The 18,398-nt window shown below is 33.8% G+C and overlaps 1 protein-coding gene across 9 annotated transcripts in view; it reads left to right on the forward strand.

The window, feature by feature from the left end:
- The first annotated feature begins 124 nt into the window (after positions 1–124).
- Positions 125–18,398, forward strand: part of LOC121730988 (protein Jumonji) — a 39,776-nt gene continuing 21,502 nt past the window's right edge. Inside the window, exons 1-10 of one of the 9 annotated variants that reach the window (XM_042120257.1) lie at positions 125–216; positions 397–563; positions 4,105–4,324; positions 4,373–4,590; positions 9,751–9,822; positions 9,907–9,972; positions 14,145–14,216; positions 14,832–14,897; positions 16,374–16,439; positions 18,163–18,228. In XM_042120257.1, coding sequence (XP_041976191.1) covers positions 209–216; positions 397–563; positions 4,105–4,324; positions 4,373–4,590; positions 9,751–9,822; positions 9,907–9,972; positions 14,145–14,216; positions 14,832–14,897; positions 16,374–16,439; positions 18,163–18,228 — 1,021 coding nt within the window. In that variant the 5' untranslated portion in view covers positions 125–208. Of the gene's footprint in view, positions 217–396; positions 564–4,104; positions 4,591–9,750; positions 9,823–9,906; positions 9,973–10,680; positions 10,753–14,144; positions 14,217–14,831; positions 14,898–16,373; positions 16,440–18,162; positions 18,229–18,398 lie in introns of all 9 variants that reach the window. The other 8 variants (XM_042120256.1, XM_042120262.1, XM_042120258.1 and 5 more) reach the window with 8 other exon arrangements.

The following is an 18,398-nucleotide window of genomic DNA, read 5'->3' on the forward strand; positions in this document are numbered from 1 at the left end:
GGCAATTGTACTTGTGGTAATATCCACATGCAATAAAAAGAAGTAGTCTAGCGTCTCAACTTTTGCTTGCTGTCAAAGTGATGTCAAATGTCAAGTCAACAAAAACAAAAGACGCTCGTTTTTTGTACCTACCTATTGAATTAGAATTTCGTACCGTATCTGTTTTTGTAGATTAATTAAGCTGCTTATGTGTAGTTATTGAATAACAATGAAAGCGTAAGTTTATTTTGTCTCTTTAGCTGCAGATGAATTTATATCGCTCGTTAGGTTTTAATTTTCTCAGCCATTTTGGCTTGTGTGTAAACACATTTTCCCGATTACCTTGTGTACCGATTAACACATGTCGTAGTTATAATAATTTAAAGTTTACCGTAAATAGTTACGTCTCTCTTCTAGGAAACAAGTCCATGCTCAAAGGAAATATGCTCAAGGTGCTCACATTCCGTCGTCCAACCCCAGCACACCCCTGGAGAGAAGAGTCGAGACTGGAGCTCAAAACACTTACAAAGTATTTTATAATAACAATGACGCCAAAAATCTCTTAGATATAGTGTCATTCAGCAGTAAGTATTTGTGTGTACAGTACTTCCAAATTAATAATGCGCATGCAAATCTTCGCTAATTGTCGTAATCACGAAAATTATCATAATCTGATATTATAGTTGGTGGCTGTCCGCTGTCACCAGACCGTCAATTGTCAAAGGTTCTCTCTGTGTGGAAATGGTGTGGAATTATATAGAGCAACTGTTATACCCCCTTGGTTTTGTTTTCAAAGGTGAATTTAATTTTAATTGTCTTATTCAAATTTAAATAGTTTATTACGTAAAATAGGAAGTTACACAAACCTTTTTGCGATTTTTTTCATATTAAAAATTTTAACCTATCAAGCCCCATAAGATCACTGGTAGGGAATGTTATTATTCGACAAATTTACTATTCGAATAATTCGAATATTTTACAAAAGTTTTCGAATAATTCGAATATTATTCGAATAATTCAAAAATTTTGAAAAATGCTGAAAACTCTGAACAAAAGTAACAAAAAACTTCGTACAACCATGTACAACCTATTTTGTTACTACTACGAAGTAAGCAATTCTAATTTTTACTTTTATCAACATAAATCTTTGTAAATGACATAGTTAATTTTTATCGTTAAACACTTTAAAAAATTATATTTTAAGGCTATAGCTGGGCAATAAAAGAAAGGCTGTAAAATGTAAACCGTTTTCGATCGTAGCACCTTTTACTTTTCTCTTGTGATTATGCTTGAAAGAAGTCAATGGATACAGATCGTTAGCGACTATTACTGACGATACTGAAATCCATGACTGAAAGGAGTTTATAATATCTTCATTTTCATGTCTTTAGGCAAAATCGTTATTTTGCCTAAAACATGCAAATTAATTTATTAGACGTTTCTAAAACATGGTCAACGGCGACGATGAATGGTCGTATACTCATTAGTTAGACTAAAAACTAGGGGTCGCAAACCGGGATCCCGAATTTCGAAAATACCGGGATACCGGGCCAAATTTAGGTCTTCTTAATACCGGTATTCATTTTACGAAAACCGGGATATTCGGTATTTTCGGTTTTAGTAAAATAAATGAAAAACAAGTGATTTAGTGATAGGTAACCATAATTATTAAATAAGTACCCACTTAATACTTAAGTACGTTTCAAAAATATTCGTATTAAGTGGATCTTTTATCAGCCACAGCTTTATACTACTTCAAACACCATATTTTACGTCCCCAAATGCCGAAATTTTCTCGTGTCTATCTCGAAAGCCTCAAGAGCTATGTTCATAACTTCGGATTCATTAACAACTCTTGAACTCATAAAATTCAAATGCTTGCAATTATTATACATATGAGGAGCGCCAAAATTTTTATAACGCTTATCTTAAAAGATTCAATTTTTCAAAACGCCTATCGAAAAAGCAATGATATTCGACCAAAAACATAAATGATCCAGTTCCTGAAAACTGATCATGCTGGGAGATCTGTCTGTGACTTTGCCCTTGCGAACGACTTAACACAACTGGTTGCTACGCCTACGCGAATCCCAGATGTAGACGGTCAGAATCCTTCCCTGTTGGACCTTCTGCTGACTTCAAATCCTGATGGCTAGTATCCATGACCGCACCACTTGGTTCATCGGATCATTGCCTTATTAGGAGTTCTGTGCCACTTACGGCGGTATTGCGACAGCGTACTGTTAATTACCGTCGTGTGTGCAAGTTAGCAGACTGGGATGGGATGCGGTCATTTTTTGCATCCCAATGATCCCGACGAGCTTTTCATTCCGTCCTCTGTAGTGCCAACCGGTAGCAGATTTCGTCCCTGGTTTGGTTCATCCTCCTAAAAAAGCTCCCCGAGCAGGAGGTTTACCAATCCTGGGCCAATGCAGTGTCTGCTCGGGATTTAAATACCAGTACATATAAAATGGATTACAACCTTGCCTCTAGATCTCTCAAGAGAGAGATCACTCGGGCAAAGAAACAGCACGTCAATAGAATTAGTAAGAGACTCGAGTGCCTCCCCTCGGGAACCCGTGCATTCTGGTCGTTGGCCAAAGCTATTGAAGGGAAAGGTCACTAGCAGTATTTCCGGGCCAAGACGATTTGAAAACCTTCAAGCAGAGAGCGTATTCCCTCTTAAAAGGTCGGCAACGCACCTTCAGCTCTTCTGATGGTGCAAGTGTCCATGGGCGACGGTAGTTGCTTTACCAGGTAACCTGTTTGCTCGTTTGCCCCCTTAATTTAATCTAATAAAGGTCTATAAAAAATCAAAATATTATGTATTTGTAGAAATAAAATAACATTATAAACAAGTATTAAACTCTAGTTCTTTGCTTTACCTATTGGATACCTATAATAACAGTTCATGTTATTTAAAATATCTGAGATCTTAAAAATTTTAGCTTAAATCCCGGAAATATCGAAAATACTGGTATACCGGTATTGGTCTGGAGCCAATACCGAAAATACCGGTTTTGCTTAAATGACCCGGTATTGCGACCCCTACTGAAACAGATTTATATGTTATAATATTAACATTAAAGATGTAGAATATTCATAAATAATATTATTTTTCTGAAATAAACTTAATTATGTTCTTATTCCATGTTAATTTTATGTTTGATAGTATTTTAAACAAAAGTAAAAAATATTTTTACTATTCGAATTATTCGAAAAATAATTTGGCGAATATTCAAATAATAAAATCGTCGAATATTCGAATAAAACGAGTATTCGAATATTCGAATAACATACCCTAATCACTGGTGATCGCGACAGAAATAGTATAACAATAGATTTCCAAGAATCCACGATCAATGGATTAAAATACTAAATTCAGACAAATAATTTCAGAATTGATACTTATAAATGTCTAAAGCCGATTAAGTCACAAGTGCAGCAGATGGAATTTAATTTGTAGGTACCTTTATTTCTTATATGAAACCAATGTTTTTTTTTGAGGAAATGTTGGTTGTTTTAACAAAATTCAGGACCATGTTACAAAAGCTACAGGAATATCAAGAGGAACTTTGACTAATATCTTAAACGTAATGCAATTAACCACTCTATATGCATAATATCATCTTCCAACTCTCGGGAAATACAAGCATTGCCGAAAAGTTACGAAAATTTCTATGCGCACTATTACTTTGGGGCTACTGTAATTAATTTTTTTTTTAATGATATAAGGGGGCAAACGAGCAAACTGGTCACCTGATGGAAAGCAACTTCCGTCGCCCATGGACACTTGCAGCATCAGAAGAGCTGCGGGTGCGTTGCCGGCCTTTTAAGAGGGAATAGGGTAATAGGGGAGGGTAGGGATGGGAAGGAAAGGGAATAGGGGAGGGTAGGGAAGGAAATAGGGTAGGGGATTGGGCCTCCGGTAAACTCACTCACTCGGCGAAACTCAGCGCAAGCGCTGTTTCATGCCGGTTTTCTGTGAGAACGTGGTATTTCTTTGGTCGAGCCGGCCCATTCGTGCCGAAGCACGGCTCTCCCACGTTTTAAAATTTTATGGTTGTAAAGTTTTGAATGGTTTTGAGTTTGCGTAATTAAAAAAATCAAAATGTTAAATTTCAGATATACATCGTCATACACAACCCATAGTATTAGTTAAAAGACTGGAGAATACTACAAGTGTTTTAAAAAGAGAACCACCCGCCCCTCTTCATAGAGCAAGCAAACCCATAGAAAATGGGGCTAGATCTCCTAAACGTGAAATAAAGAAACCACCTGTGTTCTCTCCTTCTGTTTCACCACCGTCTAAGACAAAGTCTGGAAGATCAATTAAATTGATTAAAAAGAGACTCTTGAGTAAAAGGGTTCGTCGCAGCAACAGACTCCGTGGAAAGCCATCTCCTGTGCTCAAAAAGACTATAATATTTAAGAACAAAATTAAAGCTAAGACAAAGATTGTAACGACTAAGCGGATAATCAAATTATCAAAGCCACCTGTGAATGAAACTAATGAACTAGATGCTGTGTGTCCCTCCACTGATGATGATGAGCAACCACTCACCTACTTTAAAAAGAAATCCCAACAAGTCTCACCTAAGGAGGAAAAAGGTTTGTTTTGTTTACCTCATAAATATTTTCCTGTGTCATTTTTAACCGCCGACCAAAAAGAGGGGTGTTATAAGTTTGATGTGTGTGTCTGTCTGTGGCATCATAGCATCCAAACGTGTGGACCGATTTTGATCTATTTTTTTTGTTTGAAAGCTGACATGATGAATGACATGACATGAAAATCATGGTTTATCTAGTTTGTGATAGCCCGATTATCTACTTGCAGTCATTTGATGGGTTTTATATTTTGCATTCTGGTTCGTGACACTTATGAACATAAAGACATTAATGGAAAGTTGACCTGGTGCTGCAGCATCACCTGGATCAATAGGATACCCAACTCCTCACCAACTTAGAGCAGAGGTTTAGTGTTTGGGCTCATTTTAATTGCAACAACCAGTAGGACGTAGAGGTTTAGTGTTTGGGCTCATTTTAATTGCAACAACCAGTAGGACGTAGATAAACAGTAACAATTTGCATACTGCTGCGTCACCTGGATTTTATAGGATCCATGCTACATATGAACCCAAAGTGGAGGTTTTATGTTTGGGCAGGCCTGTCTCACTTCCATATAAACGGCGCGAAATCGCCGAGATATTTAACTACTATTCTGGAAAGCAACCTAATTTCAACCTTTTGCATTGCGTTTAGCGCTCATAGTACAATAACTGTGCCGTCTCTCTTCAATCTGCCAGGGCTGTCAAGCGAGCGGCGGCCGGGGCGGCGAGCGCGTGAGTCGCTCAGCCACAGAATACAAAGTGCCAGCCTATTGTGACTAGTCCGGTGACCGTACGCTTGCGTTTATCATACCTAAACTCGGGAGTGAAACTTCTGTACCGTAAGGTACTAATTATGTATTCTGTGGTTTGGGCTCATATTGACGGCCTCATTCGAGAGGACATTTATTAGATGGTATTCATTTTAGATCTCGTTCAAACCAATTTTCGTTGGTAGTTTTTATAGTAATGTACATCATATATATTTTTAGACTTATAATGAATACTTTAGAAGTTAGAGGGTTTCACATAAAAATACGAGGTTTCGTTTCGAGAAGGTAGGTAGGTAAAACTTCTATATGACTTTTGAAGACCTATCCATAGATACCCCACATGCATAGGTTAGATGAAAAAATTTTTTTTGTTGCTTTAAGGTTTACCATTTATGACATATAAAAAAAATAACTTGCTAGATCTTGTTCAAACCAATTTTCATTGGTAGTTTATAAAGTAATTTACATCATATTTTTATTTTTTTGACTTATCAATGCCCCTACTTTAGAAGTTAGAGGGGGGGGGGGACACAAACATATTTTACCGCTTTGGAAGAGTCTCTCTCCATTCAGGTTGAACGCCTCCGTGGTCTAGTGGTATAGAGCGCGGCTCTTGACTCGGAGGTCGTGGGTTCGATTCCCGCGTTGGAAACATGTTATTTCCAAGTTTGGTTAGGACAATGCTGGCTGATCACCTGATTGTCAGACAAGTACTCGTAAGATGATCCATGCGTCGCATGGGCATGTAAAAAGTCGGTCCTGCGCCTGATCTCTCGCCGGTTGTGTCGGTCTTCCGTCCCACTGGGTTATGAGAGTAAAGGAATAGAGAGTGCTCTTGTGTACTGCGCACACACTCGGTCACTATAAAATTACTCCTGCGTAGCTGGCCTGGTTTCAATGAAACCGGCCACCGTCACCGAAACCGTTGTGGGAGCTATTATTATTATTATTCAGGTTAGAAAAAAATTATATAAGAAACCTCAATATGATTTTTGAAGACCTATCCATAGATACCCCACACGCATAGGTTAGATGAATTTTTTTTTTGTTTCTGTTGTACATAGGTACAAAATTAAAAAACTTATTAAATTATTAAAAAAATTATTAAAAAACTTAGGGGTCTCCATAGGGAGACCCCTAAGTTTTTTAATAAAATTTTCCATTTTTATATCAAAATCTTAATGTGGTTCATAGACTACATCTACTTACCAAGTTTCAATAGCACAGCTGTTATAGTTTCGGAGAAAAGTGGCTGTGACATACGGACGGACAGACAGACAGACATGACGAATCTATAAGGGTTCGGTTCCCTAAAAACCCATGCCAAACAACCTTAAAAAGTAATGAAAAAGTGTAAAGTAAGTAATATTTTAGTCCATAATTGTTGTCAGGGTTTGTCGGGGGACCGCTAATGTAGATGTTTGATTTCACTTAACATTATAGTTTAAGGTTCACAGCGAACCGAATCGAGACAATCAGCGACTATTATGGCGATACATAATGCAAAAGTCACTGTTGTCGTAGTTTACTTGGCGGTCCTCCGACACACTGTGACAACAATGTAAACTAAAATATTACTTTACACTTAGGAAGTATTTAAAATTAAAGTGAGTAAAATATATTATTTCATTATTTTTTAAAGTTGTTTGGTGGGGTTTTTTTAATATCACGTTTTTTTCCTTGTACACATGAAATAGAAGGCACACAGAATAGGTTGTTTTCTTTTTGAAATTTGCACCAGAGGGCGCGACGATAGACACTTCTAGATTTTCTATTGGTTCCCCACCGATTTGAAATTATCTGCAGGTTGGCATCATCGACTTCACATTGGTATTTGGTTGTGTTTCTAAAAAATATTGGTGTACTGTCAAGTGTCACATAAATCAAAATACCTTAAATCTAGTTTCCATTAGCCTAAAATTAACACAAAAATGTATGTATTTATACATTTAGAAGTCAGTATACTGGAAAGAATCATCATCATCAAGAATCAGTATACTGGCCTACGCGATTTAAGTAATCACTTAGACCAGTATACTGATAACAGTTTAGGAAGCCACTGACATAATATGACACTTGTCAAACAAAAAATTGACAATTACTGAAGAAGTTTTGGCGGGCATGTCACTTTGATACTTCTTCTCATCTTCTACTTTTTATTGATGGTGTGGTTTTTATTTTTTTTACCCAAATCTGTCTGTCTGTCCGCGGTTTTGCTCAGAGACTATAGGACCTACAAAGCTGTAATTTGGCATGAATGCACATATTAATAATGCCGACCAAATGGCATATGAAATCTTTAAGAATTTTTTTTTATGGTACACATCAAGCGGGGATGAATATGTTATTTCGCGTCCACCCCATCGTATGGGGTGTCGGTGGATAGGTTTTTTAAAAATATTATGAGTATTCATAGATCATTTTCCGATTTAGGGTTCCGTTTGCGAAATATTAAGTTATAAAGTGGAAAAAATCGTTAAGAGTCCAGTGTCCCCCCCCCCCTTTTACCAGCTAAACGGTTGCTTCTGGAAATGTGAAAAATTCACGGGAGTAGGAAATATGCTGAATTTAAAAGGAAAACTATCACGGCCAAGAAGACTTCATAAGTTATTGAGTAAAAGTCGATCAACTAAAAAAATGTATTCGGCGAAGTACTTTTAAGGGAATTTTTTGTTCAAATTCCTTTGAAAGTAACTGAGATGATGTTGTTACTAGTGTATAACTAGCTATTTGACCGAGTATTCAATAAAACCGCTCGGTATTCGATAAAACACGGATTAAATGACATTTTCTAATTATGATTCCTAGCTAGATCGATTTATCGCCTCCGAAACCACCTATATATGCTAAATTTCATGAAAATCGTTGGAGCCGATTCCGAGATTCCAATTATATATATTATATAATATAGAATATATATATATATTAGACCGGTTCAAAAAAATCGACTATTTTTTTTTTCAAAACCCGCAGTGAAATATCTTCCTAATAATGAAATAAGAAGCCTGTAAAAACGGGAGCTCTTAATATCAATTTTGAAAGGTCGCTCATAGCGAATTTCTATTTTACGTTTAAATAACATGGGAAAAAAAAATTTTCAATTTGGAATTTTACAACTCATTTTTGAATTAACATGTCGGGATGAGCGATACATATTTTTGAAGGAAATTGAACGCTCTAAATAAATTGTCTCTTATGTTTTTTCTGTAAGTTCACTCCTTCAAAAGTTATTCGAGTTTAAAATCCAACATGTAATCATTTCAACGTTTTTTTCCTTAATTGTGATATAATAATAATACTTATCTTCAAAAAAAAATATTGTACACTTATTAATTGTATAGTTGATAGCTTTACGTTTAACACGATTATTTTCAGTTGATAAAATTTACGATAACATTACAAAATTACATTTACATTCATTTTTACATTTCAAAATCGTAATTATAACAAACAGCTAGGAACCAGAACAACAATTGAGCAACAGTACCGAAAAAGTAAGTTGATATTACAGCACATCTCTATTTCACCGGTAAAGAAGTGCACTACATTTCCTATAAACCACAGTTGGTCATTATTCCAAAATTTATGTACATACAATCCAAATTTTTTGTAAACTTCAAATAAAGAATTAATTTCGGATTTTTTAAATTAAAAAGTCAACTATTTTTAATAGCAGAATCATAAAGATCTACTTTATCAACGACGTTAAACTTGATGATTCAATATTTTAAGCCAAATTTTTTTTTTTCAATAATAATTATGAAATATTTAAGAAAAATTAAAAAAAAAACGTTGAATTGATTACATGTTGGATTTTAAACTCTAATAACTTTTGAAGGAGTGAACTTACAGAAAAAACATAAGAGACAATTTATTTAGAGCGTTCAATTTCCTTCAAAAATATGTATCGCTCATCCCGACATGTTAATTCAAAAATGAGTTGTAAAATTCCAAATTGAAAAAAATTTTTTTCCCATGTTATTTATACGTAAAATAGAAATTCGCGATGAGCGACCTTTCAAAATTGATATTAAGAGCTCCCGTTTTCACAGGCTTCTTTTTTCATTACTAGGAAGATATTTCACTGCGGGTTTTGAAAAAAAAAATAGTCGATTTTTTTGAACCGGTCTAATATATATATATATATATATATACAAGAATTGCTCGTTTAAATATATAAGATACGTTATAAATGTACGTTCATTGGCCATACAAAAATAATATTATGCTACCCTATATTGCACGTGGCCCGACACGCACTTTGCCGGTTTTTTTTTTAAATTTCATATAATCTTGGTAATAGACACTTGGTGAATGGTACCCTGAAGCCTGAGACAAATAAAAAATAAAAAAATTGTATTATGTATTCAATAAAATTTAACATGTTTTAGAAAAGAAGAAGCCAGTACCATTAGTCACATTAAAAAGAAGAAAAAGTATTATACGGAAATCTAATGACACAGGTAAGCTTGTGATATACATAATAATATATTGAACCACATAAATAATACAAAACATTAAGAAGTTAATACTTGATGATGTTTTAGAACCAACACCAATTCCTGAACCACCAAAACAATCTACAAAGGAAAAAAATGATACTCATACTGCAGGTAAAGTATTATTGTGTTAATAAATTATTCAAAAAGGGTTCGTCGCAGAAACTCTCCAGGCTCCATCTCCTGTGCTCAAAAACTATAATATTTAAGAATAAAATTAAAGCTAGGGCAAAGATAGGACTAAGAGGATAATCAAACTATCAAAGCCACCTGTGGATGAAACTGATGAACTAAATGCTGTGTGTCCCTCCACTGATAAAGATGAGTAACCACTCACCTACTTTAAAAAGAAATCCCAATAAGTTGTACCCAAGGAGGAAAAAGGTGTGTTTTGTTTAAATCGTAACTTATTGCTTCAGTGTCGGTAAATTTTTGGAGCATATCATGTTCTCTTTTTTTCTTTGTACACATGAAAAATAAGGCACAATGTTAATACACAGGATTACAAATAACCTAGATAGGGTGTTCAGTACTAAAAATGCTATAATGCCACTAATTTGAATGTCACACTTTACTAAATTTACACATTTTACTAATAAGTAAAATAGTAACTGTGCATTAAGCAAATAATTGCATATTAATTTGGCTAGGTTTTGAACATTTAGATGAAACCAATTGAAAGAGAGTCTTGAGGCACATAAATTAACTCGAGGTACTTTTTTTTTTCAAAAATTTCATATAATCTTGGTAATAGGCACTTGGTGAATGGAAATAAAACAAATGAAAATTAAAACGTATTCAATTAGGTTTTAAATGTTTTAGAAAAGAAGAAGCTAGTACCATTAGTCACATTGAATAGGAGAAAAAGTATTAGACGGAAGTCCAATGACTCAGGTAAGCTTTTCCATATACATACATTGTACATAATATACAGGGTGCAATTAAACCTACACGCCAATTTTTTTCCAGGGCTTAGATATCATTAGGAGAGTTCATTTACTTAACCAAAAAATTGGATGTTTTTTTTAAATGACATATTAATTACTTTTTTTATTACTTAATTATTTTATCCCATTTAGAATCTTTGCAGAACGGTCACTTCGCGGCGGTGGGTGTGAGCGGGGGTGACGCGGGGGGAGGCTCGCGCGCGGGGGCACATCACGCGCGGGCGACGCGTAGTGTCCATAAATTATAGTGTTTTTTAGGATAACTTTCGGAAGCTATTTCTCAACATTTTAGTACTTAGTGATTAAAAGACAAAATATGTGTTTTTTTTTATTTTTGACAAGGATCAATATGTTACAAAATTTGGCCAGAAGGTTTAATTGCACCCCGTTTAACTATATTAAACGAGCTTTTGCCCGCGGCTTCGCTCGCGTTAAGAAATATTATTATATACACACTTTCATCCTCTATTTTAACCCCTTGAGATTGGAATTTATCAAAATCCTTTCTTAGCGGATGCCGACGTCATAACATCTACCTGCATGCAAAATTTCAGCCCGATCCTTCCAGTGGTTTGGGCTGTGTGTTGATAGATCACCTTTGAGTTTTATATATTATATATAGATATATAGTAGATATAGATGAAGCACATAAATGATAAAAAAAAACGAAATTAATACTCAATAATGTTTTAGAACCAACAGCAACTCCTGAACCACCAAGACAATCTACAAAGGAAGAAAATTATGCTGTTACTACAGGTAAAGTATTATTTCGTATTAAGTAGGTATTCTTTTCCGAAGAAATTCTTAACAGAATAAGCAACACGTTAGAAGAGAACCAACCGAAAGAACAGGCCAGTTTCAGAAGAGACTTCTCTACACTAGATCATAATTATACACACAATAAGACAAGTAGTACAAAAGTGTAATGAGTATAACAAAATTTATTATTTTGCTATATATATATATATATATATATATATATATATATATATATATATCCCAAAAAAGTATATCGAGATCATAAGAAAAATTTGTAAGAATTCCATAGCTAAGATACAAACAGAGAGAGTATTAAAGAAATTTAGAATTAAAAAGGCAGTAAGACAGGGAGACCCACTATCGCCCAAGCTCTTCTCAGTCGTGCTTGGAACAGGTATTTAGGAATCTAGACTGGGATAAGTATGGAATAAATATAAATGGAGAAAAACTTAACCATTTGAGATTTGCAGATGATTAATTAATCGTTATTGAAGAAGCACCTGAAAATCTACAAGTCATGATTCAGCAACTAGCAGACGAGAGTGAAATAGTGGGTCTTTCAATGAATATAGGAAAAACTAAATTGAAGACCAATGGAGAACAGAATGAGATAAAGGTAAATGACAACACCATAGAATATGTAAATCAATATACATACTTAGGTCAAATAATTTCACCAAAAAATCACATACAGAAATAATTAGATTTAAGAATAAACAACGCCTGGAAGACATACTGGTCACTTAAAGAGATAATGAAAAATCTCCAGTCTTCAATGACAGACAAGAAGAAAATCTTTAACACTTGCATAATGCCATGCATGACATACGGCTGCCAGACATGGACATTAACAGAAAAACAACGTAAATCCCTACAGGTATGTCAGAATAGCATAGAAAGGATTATTTTAAGTGTCAAATTAAAAGAAAAAATCAAACTCACTAAAATACGGACAAAAACTGGGGTAACAGATGTGACATAATATACAGTTAAGAGGCTAAAGTGGAAATGGATAGGACATATTATAATAAGAAATAAGAAAAACAAATGGACCAATGATGTCACTCTATGATTCCCACGAGAAAAAAAGGAGACGAGGAAGAGAAAAGAAAAACCGGCCAAGTCCGAGTTGGACTCGCACTTTGATTTTTATGAAATTAAAAGGTTTTTGATTTATTTTTATATTTCAGTTGATTTAATGAAAGCTAAATTAAGGTTAACCATTTATGATGTATAAAAAAACTACTTGTTATATCTGTCTCTCTCGCAAAACTATTCAGGTTAGAAAAAAATGATGTTAGAAACCTCGATATGATTTTTGAAGACCTATCCATAGATACCCCGCACGCATAGGTTAGATGAAAAAAAAATTGTTTCAGTTGTTCCTATGGGGACCCCTAAAAATTTTAATATTTTTTCCATTTTTGTATCAAAATCTTAATGCGGTTCACATACTACATCTACTTACCAAGTTTCAATAGTATAGCTCTTATAGTTTCGGAGAAAAGTAGCTGTGTGACATACGGACGGACAGACAGACAGACACACATGACGAATCTATAAGGGTTCCGTTTTTTGCTATTTGGCTACGGAACCCTAAAAACCGGCCAAGTGCTCTTGGACTCGCCCATGGAGGGTTCCGCAGCAGCAATAAGGTTTATCTTTTTGAAATTAAAAGGTTTTTGATTCATTTTTATATTTAAAATTATTTAATAAAAGTTAAATTAAGGTTTACCATTTATGACGCATAAAAAAAACTTCTTGCTAGATCTCGTTCAAACCAAATTTCGTTGGTAGTTTTTATAGTAAAGTACATCATATATTTTTTTTAGATTTATCATTTAGTATTTAGAAGTTAGAGGGGAGAACACACATTTTACCAATTTGGAAGAGTCTCTCTCGCAAAATATCCAGGTTAGAAAAAAGTGATATTAGAAACCTCAATATAATTTTTGAAGACATATTCAAAGATACCCCACACGTTTAGGTTAGATGAAAAGAATATTTTTTGTTTCAGTTGTACCTATGGAGACCCCTAAAATTTTTAATATTTTTTTCTATTTTTGTATCAAAATCTTAATTCGGTTCGCACATTACATGTACTTACCAAGTTTCAACAGTATAGATCTTATAGTTTCGGAGAAAAGTGGCTGTGACATACGGACGGAAAGACAGACAGACATGACGAATCTATAAGGGTTCCGTTTTTTGCCATTTGGCTACGGAACCCTAAAAATGGGAGGACGTGATAAAAGCAATTATAGCAGGTACAACACGGAACAGGAAGGCTATGTATAGACAATTGTGGGAGAGTTTAGGGGAGGCCTTTGCCATAAGGCAATCAGATGTAGATAATAAAAATTAAAGCAAAAGTTAAATAATATGTTAAAGATGTAATATGTCTGAATAAATAATATAATTGAAAGAGTCTCTTGAGGCCTAAATTAGTTCAGGCCTTCTTTTTTTTAAAAAATTTCATATACTTAATTTTGGTAATGGGCACTTGGTGAATGGTACCCTAAAACAAATTAATATTAAAACGTTGTATTGTATTCAATAAAGTTTTTAATGTTTTAGAAAAGAAGAAGCCAGTACCGTTAGTCAAATTGAATAGAAGAAAAAGTATTAGACGAAAATCTAATGACTCAGGTAAGCTTTTCCATATACATTATAATTTAATAATTTATACATAATATAGTATAACTAATAACTATATTGAATCTATACTAATATTATAAAGCGGAAGTTTGTTTGTTTGTTTGTTTGAACGCGCTAATCTCAGGAACTACTGGTCCGATTTGAAAAATTCTTTCAGTGTTAGATAGCCCATTTATCGAGGAATGTTATAGGCTATAGTATATCATGCTAAGACTAATAGGAGCGAAGAAATAGAGGAAAATGTGGAAAAAACGGGGGAAATTATATGAAATTGCTTATTATCTTAGGAAACTACTGGCATACAGCAATTTTTATGTTATTTGGCAAACATGAAGAATAGACCACGTGAAGGGACATTTTTATGCTATTTTTTGCGGAAAAATGTACGGTCGCGTGAAATTCCTAAATTACGCAAGCGAAGCCGCGTGGAACATCTATATATTATAATAAAATCGTAGGAAAGTCAATTCTGTGCATTGAATATTTTGTACGATAAATAATACTTGGGACGTGATCTACTATGCTAACGCGGACGAAGTCGCGGGCAACAGCTGGTGAAGTACATAAATGAAAAAAAAACTACATTAATACTCAATACATTTTTAGAACCAACACCAACTCCTGAACCACCAAGACAATCTACAAAAGAAGAAGATTATGCTGTTATTGGAGGTAAAGTATGGCTTATAATTAACTGATCACCAGAAATAGTAACATTTCACATACAAAAATAGTAAACGATCACCAAAATACAGACCACCATTTTAATGTAAAATGATGACCAAAGATTTAACATATGGCTATCCTATTATTTACGCAAAATGACTCCAAATAAATCATTGTAAAAATAAAAATAGTAAATGATCACCAACATTATACTAGCATTTAATGTAAAATGGTAACCAAAGATTTAACATCTCGGTATCCTATTTATGCAAAATGACTCCGAATAAATCATTGTTAAACCAAAAGTAGTAAACGATCACCAAAATTTTAAATGATCACCAACATTATACTAGCATTTTAATGTAAAATTATAATCAAAGTATTTTCATATTGCTATCCTATTAAAGCAAAATGAACAAAAAAATCATTGCTAACCGGAAAATAATAAACAATAAAAACCAAATTTGAACTAAGTACATTTTAATTTAAAAATAATAAATAAAATGAGAAACAAAATAATTACGTCTCGTTATTTGATAATCGTAAATAAATAATAATAGTCTTGTATATAAAATTCTCGTGTCACAATGTTAGGCCACGTACTCCTCCGAAACGGCTTTACTGATTTTAACCAAATTTTATATGCATACTAGCTGTCCCGGTGAACTTCGTGTCACTTTAAAACCTTCCCTGGACTTCTACGAATATTTTAAGACTAAAATTAGCCCAACCCGTTCAGCCGTTTTCGAGTATTAGCGTTACTAACATAATTGAAAATCCATTTTTATATATTTGACTTTTAAGTATTATCACAAATTTTTCGTATGGGAGTATAGAAAAGTGTTGTTTTTAGACTTTTTCAGGAAATTAAAAATTTTTTTTTAGAATTTTTCTCTCCGTAAGAACCATTTTCGTACTTCAAGGAATATTTAAAAAAAAGAATTAGCGAAATCGGTCCAACCGTTCTCGAGTTTTGCGCTTAGCAACACATTCAGCGATTCATTTTTATATTATAGATTCAGTGGGTCTGAGATTCGGCTACTGGGTACTTTTTATATTGATAAGTGCAATTTGTTGAATAAATAATAGTAAATTATTACAACTCCAGACTGACGGCGACCGTTGTTTGCGCGACGGGATAGCGATGGACGTTGCAATGGTGACATACTAATTTAGTCACTTCAATAAAATAATACGGGTGAAATACTATAGATGGCAAAGAAACGCTTGCCGGGACAGCTAGTAAATAATAATATAATGATAACGGGACTCAATGTATCTCCATACCAAAAACTGCCAAAATTATTTTTGCTTACTTTATTTTTATTTTATAATTGAAAGAGACATATGGCACCTAAATTAGTTCAGGGGTACTTTTTTTCATAAAGTTCATATAATCTTGGTAATAGACACTTGGTGAATGGTACACTTAAACAAATTAAAATTAAAACGTTGTATTCAATAAAGTTTTAAATGTTTTAGAAAAGAAGAAGCCAGTACCATTAGCCACAAGAAGAAAAAGTATTAGACGAAAATCTAATGACTCAGGTAAGCTTTTCCATACAACACATTATAATTTACTAGCGACCCGCCCCGGCTTCTCCCGGCAATAAAATATATAGCCTATTTTACTCACTGAAAAAATTATTCAAATCGATTCAGTAGTTTAGATTTTTATATTCATTACTAGTTTACTACCCGTGGCCAGCATCAATACCGTACCGCCGCAAAAGCTACGTTCCGCAATTTTGTATCTGTAATATCTTCGAAAATATTAATTTAAATCATATGTTGTTACAAAGGGCCATAATATTGATCTATATTGAATCAACAATGTATTTAAAGTATTTAATTGAATAAGGATTAACGCCGTATTGGTTAAAATCGCTTCGAAAATTAGCCATTATTTGTAGTAAAAAGTAAATAACAAAAAAAGTTATTGTGGGATATCCATAAGATATAGACAATTAGACATAATATACCATCGCGAAGTTTTCTGTAGCGTTCCGACCTTTTCATTGTGTACAATACTTAGTACATTATTTTGATAAATGTCGTAGGTTTCCGCCTGCGTTCATTAATGCATTATGCGTTTATTAATGTATTTTATTAATGTAAGCGGAAAAAATGACATCAGATTGAGGTTTCTTACCTCAAAAATAACAGTATTTCTCCACCATTTAATGATTGTTATTATACTTATAAACCTTCCCCTTTAATCACTTTTATCTATTAAAGAAAACCGCATCAAAATCCGTTGCGTAGTTTTAAAGATTAAAGGGACATGAGGACAGAAAAAGCGACTTTGTTTTATACTATTTAGTGATACATATTACATCTACACTACTATTATAAAGAGGAAAGATTTGATTGTTTGTTTGTCTTGAATAGGCTTCGAAACTACTGGACCGATTTGAAAGATTCTTTTACCATTGGATTCCTACATTAATTCTGCTGAACATAGGCTAAATTTTATTTTGGAAAAAAATAGGGTTCCGTAAGATATTTGGGATTTTCGGACGCAAGGTGTAAAAAATCAACCAGAAATGTTACTTTTTTCGCGTACGCTGCCTAAACTATAAAAGATAGAACCATAAAATGTTCTAAGTAATTGTAGATCTTTTAAATATCTACAAAAAAGTCCGCGACACACTATACCTATGTTGAGTGAGGCATAATAACTATTTTTTTATTAAAAAATCTTAAAAAGTTTTTGGACTACATTTAAATGCCTTTATTTTACTAATGGCATTAATTCTTATCAAAAAAAAATATTTCATTACTAAGTACAGTTAATATAGATAATATTTGGTCTTTGAATGATTAAAATTGGACGTTTGGTTTTAATGTTATGGCGAAATTAAAATATTATGATTTCTGCTGCACCTTGCGAATTGGGCGTCGTCAGAGCGCGCCGCTCGGGTGTGCTCGCCCGGAGAGTCCACGTAAATATTAATTATTATTACCTCGATCATGGGAATCGCAGACACAATAGATTTATAATATAATAGTTATGCGACAGCCGGGTGCCGCTTCATTGATGGGATAATATTATAGTGCTTCATTAATTCATTACGTTTAGTGTAAACCATTTTTATGTTCTGCTTAACATAAAGATTGACTAAGAAATAAAGATTGAAAAAAAATTATTTAAAATCAATGTCCACCCGTGCGAAGCCGGGGCGGGCCGCTAGTAATATAATATAACTATATTTAATGAAGCACGTAAAGGATTAAAAAAAAACGAAATTAATACTCAATAATGTTTTAGAACCAACACCAACTCCTGAACCACCAAGACAATCTACAAAGAAAGAAAATGATGCTGTTACTGCAGGTAAAGTATTATTGTGTAAATATATTAGTGTAGTATATATTTCATTCTTCAAGACTCTGACTGGACCACTGTCAAGTGAACTGCTATGTGAGCTTATCTGCGCATTTTAATCAAAAATACAGTGTAAAAGTGACTTTTCGAGTGTGAATACCGCGAACACTAGTAAATCA

The sequence above is a fragment of the Aricia agestis genome, chromosome 10 (genome assembly GCF_905147365.1).
Source record: "Aricia agestis chromosome 10, ilAriAges1.1, whole genome shotgun sequence".
Classification (NCBI taxonomy): Eukaryota; Metazoa; Arthropoda; class Insecta; order Lepidoptera; family Lycaenidae; genus Aricia; species Aricia agestis.